General features: G+C 46.3%; 1 protein-coding gene across 1 annotated transcript; it reads left to right on the forward strand.

Moving 5' to 3' along the window:
- Positions 1-946: 946 nt before the first annotated feature.
- Positions 947-4,568, forward strand: MRPL44 (mitochondrial ribosomal protein L44). Its single transcript, XM_063408337.1, has 4 exons — positions 947-1,148; positions 1,443-1,911; positions 2,925-3,103; positions 4,285-4,568. The coding sequence occupies exons 1-4, from the start codon at positions 985-987 to the stop codon at positions 4,454-4,456; spliced, it is 984 nt and encodes a 327-aa protein (XP_063264407.1). The 5' UTR covers positions 947-984; the 3' UTR covers positions 4,457-4,568.
- The last annotated feature ends 3,575 nt before the right edge of the window (positions 4,569-8,143 follow it).

Raw genomic sequence — 8,143 nt, forward strand, 5'->3', positions numbered from 1 at the left:
TGGGGCTGCACACGGGGCCCGGGGCAGGGCCGCAGTGCCCCGGTAAGGACAGGAGATGCTGGCAGCAGGAGCATGAGAACGCGTGAGGATTTGATACAAGCGCTGCAAACGCCTGCAGGAATGCTGCTCTCATCGTTTCCTGTGCTGTGGAGTCAGAGCGGGCTCGGTGTGTGGCTGCTGCGCTGCTGTACAGGCTGCTCTGCTGCTGCCTTGGCTTCTCCACGGGGCTGTGGTGTATGTTCTTTCCGAGCTTTATTTACTGTGCTCTGTGTTCATCGGGGCGTTTGCTGTGCATGTTTTCTTACCGTGAATGTTGAATCGTGTGCCTTTGTCTTTTAGTAAAGACGATAAAAAGGGCCAGGCCTGCTTTGCACATTTTCTGCATTTTCCTGAGTTTTATACCATGGCCTTTGCACTGAAGGTGTACTGTATGAACTGGGATAGTGCAAATGAAGGTTGAGAGATGTACAAAGAACTGTATAGGCGACAGTCAAAAATAAAGCTTCTTTTAAGTGCACAAAACCGGACTTTGTCTTGCACGTGGGAATGGAACTCAAAAAAAAGATTTTAGAACGCCGCCACCTGAGGGGCCGCCCGTGGGGCACGCTCGGCGAGCTCCCCGGTCACACCGCGGCGCTGCCCCGGGACCCGCTGCGAGCTCCCCGGTCACACCGCGGCGCTGCCCCGGGACCCGCTGCGAGCTCCCCGGTCACACCGCGGCGCTGCCCCGGGACCCGCTGAGAGGTCCCCGGTCACACCGCGGCCTGAGGGCTGACGGGCGCCCGACCTGAGGGTGTCACTCGGAACGCGCAGGCGGCCCAAGCCGGAGCTCCGCGCTGCAGCGGGCCCGCTCCTGTCCTTGCCGAGTCCCCGGGGCCGTGGGTGCCCGGCGGCGGCCGCAGAGGCCGGGCCCGGTCCCGCCGCCCGGCCGGGAGCGCTTCCGCCCGGAAGCCGCGGGGCGGAGCCGCCCCTGCCGCACCCGCCATGGCCGCGCGGCTGCTGCTGCGGGCGGCGCGGCCGCTCCTGGCCGGGGCCGGCCGGGGCACCGCGCTCCGCACCGCGCTCAGCACCGCGCCGCCCCCCGAAAAGAAGCGGTGGCTCCGGGCGTACCTGGAGCTGCAGCGGCTGCAGGCGCCTCCTCAGCGGCGGTGAGCGGCGGGAGGGGCGGGCGGGGCTCGGAGAAGGGCTGTGACGGTCCCAGAAGGGGGGAAATCAGAACGCTTAGGCCCCGTCTGGTCACGCTCTGGAGCAGAATGGCCTGAGCTCCTTAGGTTGGCATAGCCCGGGTTGAACGGGGCAGGCAGACGGGGATGCCGAACCGACAGTGTGTGACCCCAAGCATTTAAATCTGGGTTTGGTATTCAAGCTCAATTTCTCGTGCCCTTTCGAAAGGCGCGGGGCGAGTGACGCGTTCTGTGCCTGAGCTGGTTCCCTTCCCGCAGGTCCGAGCAGCCCAACTGGGATTACCACGCGGAGATCCAGGCCTTCAGTCACCGGGTGCAGGAAAACTTCGCCCTGGACCTTCTCAAGACCGCGTTTGTTAACCCCTGCTACATCGAGAGCGAAGAGGCGAGGCGCCGGCAGCTGGGGCTGGACAAGGACGCGGTCGCTCTTCAGCTCCAGGACAACGCCGGACTCGCGGAGCGAGGGCTGCGCTTCACCCGCGCTTACCTGGCGCAGTGCTTTGAAGGCGCCTACCCAGAGTTACCCGCAAAGGGCGTAGAAGCACTGGTTGATTTTCTTACCAGTCAGGAACTTGTCTCGTATGTGGCTCGAAACCTGGCCCTACAGGACCTGACACTGTGCAGGGATTTTCCTGCCCCGCCAGCCGTGCTGCAGAGGACGTTCCTCGCCGTGATAGGAGCCCTGCTGGAAAGCAGCGGGCCCGAGAGAACCGGCATCTTTGTCAGGGTAGGTCCATTGAATGCTGGTTTGTACCTGCGTGGGGAGAGATCCAGGGAGGCTGGCAGAAGTCTGACAATACCTGTAACGAGACAATTTAACAGTGAGATCACCTGCTAGTGGTAGTGCTTAGCTGGGGTTTGGGGGATTCAGGTTTTTGGTGTTCTGGGGTTTTTTTGGAGGGTTTTTTGTGTGTGTGTGTTTTTGTTTGGGTTTTTTTTTTGTTTGTTTGGTTGGGGTTTTTTTTGTTTTGGTGTTTTTTTGTTGTTTCGTTTTTGTTTTTTTTTCTTTAAGAAGGCTGATCAAGTACATAAAATCATACACTTCTGGTTTATGATGGTGATATTATTTGCTGAAAGTTGTTGAGGGAAAGCATTATATTCCATCTGCACTGTACTATGAGATAATGAATTTATTCCATGTGAGATTTCATATGTCTTCAGTTTAAAAAAATTACGTTCTATACAAACAGGGATGAGTTCATAGTTTTGCATGTAGTAGGATTTCATAAAAAATACATAGTAGTATTTCATAAAAAATGTTTGATTGAAATTCAGTGTGACAAAGGCGTTTTAGCAGCTATTGTTGTTTCAGCCATCCTTTTCACTTATTTTTAGTTGTGTAATGGAGAAGTGTTTGTTAAAACGTTCTTTTTGATGCAAGACCATCGAGAGGTGTCTGTAAGAGCAAGGAGCTGTTTACAGACGAGAGAGTGATCCAGACAAGGAACGACCGTGGGTTTGCACGTTCCCTTGTATTGTCGCAGCTCCTCTGCTGTCACAGCTCGTCCCTCAGGCTGGAGCTGTCCCTCCTCTGGCTCTGGGGCTGACTTTGCCCGGGGCACAAGTCTGTCAGTGGCTGAAGCACAATCAGAGACTGGGAGCACTGGAGCGGGGCACTGAGGCTGCTTTACCTTCATTTCAGCAGTTCGTTGTCAGTCATTGTCTCTTCACACTGTATTTTCATTAGGAGACACCAGAATCTCTAGCCATTAATTGTAACTTTTAAATATTCTTGTTTAGGACTTTTTTATTCCCCAGCTGATTGGAAAAGACCTGTTTGAGATCTGGGAGGTTGTAAATCCTATGGGCTTACTGCTGGAAGAACTGACCAAGAGGAATATCTCTGCTCCAGAACCAAGGATTACCAGGCAGCTGGGAGCCAGCACGGTTCTGCCAGTCTACTTCGTTGGGTTGTACTGGTTAGTGCAATACTAATTTAAAGTTAAATGGGTTTAACTAGAGGAGTGCGAAGAGGGAAGATGGTCTTTTACTTATCTCCTCGGGCTTTTTGGTCAAGTTGTTCCAGAAAAGAAACCTGATAGTAACTCCCATATAAAATGAGCCGTTTAAGCATTGGCCATAGCTCACTGTGGTGATACATGAACAGTCTCTGATTAAGGGCTCCAGAGGCTAGACAGGGTGCACCAAAGAGGCTGGGTGTACTCTCAGTGACCTGACACAGGAACTTTGGGAACAGCATAACTGCATGGCTTTGGAGGCACCACAGCTGTATCCAGGGCTTAGGCAAGCATAAAGAGACATCAAGGGAGGTGGGATGGAAAAGAGCCTCACTTTAAGTTCTGGAGAAGCTTTTGAGTTTTAAAATCAGCAGTGCTGTAAACTGGGCCGTAGCAGTGTCTGTGTCCAGGCACGACTGAGGGAGTGCCAGCTGTCCCTGTGTCAGGTGTGGTCAGTGCTTGTCTCCGTGCCGTGCCCAGGAGTGACACCACTGTGGCAGAATCCACATCACTGCTGCTTTCCTGAAGGAGCTGCACATGAACACGTGGGAGGGCTGCCTTAACTTGTTCTGCTTTACCCTGCTTTGGTTTCTGTACCTTCTAAAATGTGTCTTACAAAAAAGAAAGGAACTTTGATTGTTTATCTTCTGGAATCCCTGGTGTCCCTTCATGAACTGCTCCTATTTAGTGCCCGTAGGTGTTTGTTAAACAGACATGAGCATATAATTCATAGCAGACAGAGGTTCTCTGTCAGTCCTTTTGAACCAGTTTGAAATTCTTCCTTACCAGGGGAGGAGAAAAGACAAAAGCACTTCAGTTCCTGTTTAAGCCAGCCAGAGTAATGAATTTGTGTATTTTTATCAGGGCTAACAAATTGAATGCTTTAAAGAATCAGTGCTGCATTAGGAATATAAATGAACAGAGTGGTGTTCTTCCAGGAAATGGACACATTTCTGATCTGAGTTTCCATTACTGAATATACAAGTACTTACCTTTGCAGGAAAGACCTGCAGAAACAGAAATGTTTCCATTGTGTGTATACAGAAATCAGAGACATTGGAGAAAAACCAGTTTGTTTTATTCACGATACACAGCAATGCTCATGATGGAAATGGTTGTAACTTTGGTTTTTTCCCCCCAAGTGATAAGAAGATTTTAGCTGAAGGCCCTGGTGAAACGCTGCTGGCTGCAGAGGAGGAGGCTGCACGTGTGGCACTGCGGAAGCTCTATGGGTACACAGAGAACAGGAGACCTTGGGATTACTCAAAACCCAAACAAGGATTGGCAGCTGAAAAGGCAATCAGCAGTAACTAGATGCTAAAAGACATTTCTGATGTACCTTAAAAGTCAATGGCTTTCATGCTGAATATAGGTGTATTTGGAATCATATATGGTATTAAATAAAACATTTTCCTTTTGCACAATGTTTAATGTTTGCTCATTCTCCTAAATGTAACAGAAGTGCCCTTAATCTGAATTTTTTTGGCTAAGAAGTTTTACTGTACATCACAGGAGACCATTTTTGTGGTGTTTAATAACATGTGACAAAAGTCTCACTGTACAGAAACGGCTTTCATGAATGCTTACTTGGAGATTTGAGAGGATTGTTAATAAGCTGAGTAGAATTAACATGTAACATCAGCCTTTGGATTGCATCTGGATTGATGTGTCCTTCATCTTGTGAAAACATCAGGTGTGATGATGATCCTCACACTGTTGGGGATTCAAACTTCTGAGGTCTCACTGCTTTCATCCAAATTTTATTTGCCATGCACATTGGTTTCTATTGTTGGAGCACACTTGGAAAGATTGTAAAAATCTGTAAAAATGCCTCTATTTCAAATTGAGAAATAACTGAAAATAAGGATCATGAAGGAACCTAAAGAAATTGGAAAACATGATTTCATGATAGGCTGTAAGATAAGTTTTTTTTCTCTTTTGGTACTTTTCCTGTTCAGTCCATGAACTTTCATTTAAGCATCCCATGACTGAAGTATTGGATTTAGTGAAATCATTGTTTGTTTTGTTTGCAGCACCTGTAGCTGTTTCAGTGTAACTCCAAATGAATGGAGAGACACTTAGGAATAACTCGGGTACCTGCTTGGTATTTCTGTTAAACGACATAGAAACTCTGCACGTCTACCAGAGGGCAACACATGTGTGAGAACTGCAGCTCTTTTGGAATAATCCTAAAAAATGAGTGGGAGTCTATTACAAATTTGTCTGAGACCTGCAAGGAAGAAACTGGATGTAGGAGAGTTGTTCAGGAAGTGTTTCCTGCTTTATCCCATTGTGAGCACCGATTGTAAAGGAAGACACCTGGTGAATGTGCCACCACTGAGAGGAGGGGGAGGATGAGGCTGTGGCCATTCATCCAAGTTTGACAGTGCTGTCCATTGCAACACATCCTCACCTTTGGCCCACAGGATGGATTTAGGGAAGCACACTGGGCAGCCCAAGGTCTAGCTGCAGCTGCTGGGCAGCTCTGTGCTGTGACAGTGAGTGCTGGCCCTGCTGAGCCAGTGGGAAGAGATTGATTGGTGTTCTGAGGCAGGAGGAGTCTGTGTGTGACCCTGAATGTCTGCAGCTCGGTGCCCTGCACCTCCCCCCGTGTCAAACACTGATGTGGCTGGAGAGCAGGGAGCCCTTCCCGCTGCCTCTGGCTGACAGGTCACACAAGGGGGAGCTGGAATACAGAAAGGAGGGCAGAAAGATCGGCCCAGCATAAAACATGCATAGAATTGCTTGTGTTAAATGAGAAATTCCAGCTAGGCAATCTATTACCGCTTACATAAGCAAAGCCAATAAGGTCACTATATTCCAGGGGAATAAGAGCAACATGTGAAAAGATGGTAAAATTACTCACGCTAATTTTAGTTTCCAGATGAGGTTATTGCTCTTTACCTATTTTAAAAGGACAATAGTGAAGGTGGGCTTTTTACAGCCAAAGTTACCTACTGCTTTTATATACATGTTTATGAATTTTGAGATGGAGAAGCAAATTTCAGTCAGTTTACCTTTAGAAACAATTAAGTTCTGCTTCCTTTGGCTTTATAGTTTGGAATGTGGGCATAAGTCCTAGGAGAAGTGGATTGGTGAATACTGTGCTGGTAAAAGCTGAGGGATGCCAAATAAATCAATTTACTGTGTGGCACATGTATGGAATGCATTGAGATCAAATGAAAAGACAATTTGGAGGCATGGAAAGAAAGGAGTGGGTTTTTATAGAGGTGTGACTGAAAAAGGAGTTTTTATAAGAAAATGTGTCCTATTTTCAAGTTTCTAAAGATCAGAAAAGCATTTAATGTTTAATTTCTTACACTCAACATATATTTCAGGATTTACAGCTGTACTAGTAGGATCATTTACATACTTTGGATTACTAACCTTCCTTGTTTTTTGACTCAGTAGCCATCAACCATAGCATAGTGAAAAGATTTGTCAGACGTACAGAAATCATTAGCTATGAAGTGTGGTGAAAATGGCAGCTCAGAAACATTGTTCATGAAATTCCATGGCACTTTTGTTTGAAAAGTGCTTTGTGAGCTGCTTGCATTGGTGCTGAGTACAAGTGCATTTATGTCTCCATGTGGTTGCTCCTTTCACAGTCACATTTTATATATCTTTCAGAGAGACAAAACATTGAGCAGAGTGTCAATAATGACTAACAGAAGATAATCAGGATAGTTTATTCCTGCCAACCCATTGACAAACTTGATTATTGTTACTAAAACTACATTTTAAACTACATGTAAACTCACTAAACAGCAGGAAACACTAGTAACCTAGACTTGCTTTTTCTCTAAATGTTAGATAAATCTAGTGTGTGAATGGTCTGGGATTAATCTGTTTCTGTCATCTACATCCTTTGTCTTTTATTTTTTTAAGGTGTTCTAAAAGTAGTTCTATTTTGAGAAAGGTAAGAGAAGTTCTATTCTGTTGGTACCAGCTAAGTAATTGGAGAAAAACTTCTTAATATGCTTTCACTCACTGTTGTTGAGTTGCTTCTGTTGTCAGTTTGTGTCTCTGCTCCTGTGTCTCAGCAGTTCAGTGATTTGACTGAGCATCCAGTTCTGTCTCCTTGCTCACAACTGCAGCTTCTGGTTACAATAAACAGATGTCTTGCTGCAGATTTCTTTTAACAAAAAGCAGTCCAGGAATAATTCTTGAGTTAATTGTTGCTGTGACTTAAAGGCAGGAGCTGAAAACACAGTCATTTCACAGTTATCTCTTTGTTAATTCAGAGTTTGAAATTGCTGGTGAAAAGTCAAAACTTTACTGGTTTATTACATTTATTTTTTATTTCTTATAACAATCTCTTGAGTTTAATGATAAATCAAAAATTTAAATGAGGTGCTTTGGTGTTATGCTGCTATACAAAGCCATAAAGAATTCAAAACATCAAAAGATGTGTTGTCATTGTGCTTTTAAGGGCAGAGGGAGGGGATAATGCAGTACAGGAATATAAAAAGAGCCCTACTTTTCTGTGTCCTTAACTTTACTGAGTGCTGTGGTAACTTTAAAGAGCCTCTGTACTATTTGGGTTCTCTTACATCAGAGCTTTGAAGTTTAATATTGAGAGATGCATTTAAAGTTGAGAAGCAAACACTTCTCAACAAGAACAGATCAGTTCTATCTTTCCAAATTGATTCCCCAGATGAAATGGCACTAGTTTTGCATTTTTCCCATTCTAGCTTGCCCAGGGAACTAAAGCTCCAGTGGTCACCAGTTGGTCAGTAAATAGCCCGTGTCTCAGTTTGAGGCTGCAGAGTGGGAACAGCTGCTCTGTGTGACAGAATCAGAGCATTATTGAAGGCTCTTGGTGATTCTAAATCACAGGCACGCGGCAATGCAGCTCTTTGTGGTGCTCAGACAAACTGGGCTGCTCTGCTTTGGGAAAAGGGTAGCTCTAGGGAGAAGGCAAACATCATCATCCCTTTCCATTTCTGTGCAATAACTGTAATGTTTCTGCCAGTCTGTGGCAGCTGTGCTGGGTACTGT

This window comes from Prinia subflava, chromosome 11 (genome assembly GCF_021018805.1).
Source record: "Prinia subflava isolate CZ2003 ecotype Zambia chromosome 11, Cam_Psub_1.2, whole genome shotgun sequence".
Taxonomy (NCBI): Eukaryota; Metazoa; Chordata; class Aves; order Passeriformes; family Cisticolidae; genus Prinia; species Prinia subflava.

Coding starts and splice junctions, on each gene's coding strand:
- MRPL44 (XM_063408337.1), top strand. CDS start 985: ATGGCCGCGCGGCTGCTGCTGCGGGCGGCGCGGCCGCTCCTGGCCGGG. Junction 1,149..1,442: donor CAGGCGCCTCCTCAGCGGCG/GTGAGCGGCGGG, acceptor CCCTTCCCGCAG/GTCCGAGCAGCCCAACTGGG. Junction 1,912..2,924: donor GAACCGGCATCTTTGTCAGG/GTAGGTCCATTG, acceptor ATTCTTGTTTAG/GACTTTTTTATTCCCCAGCT.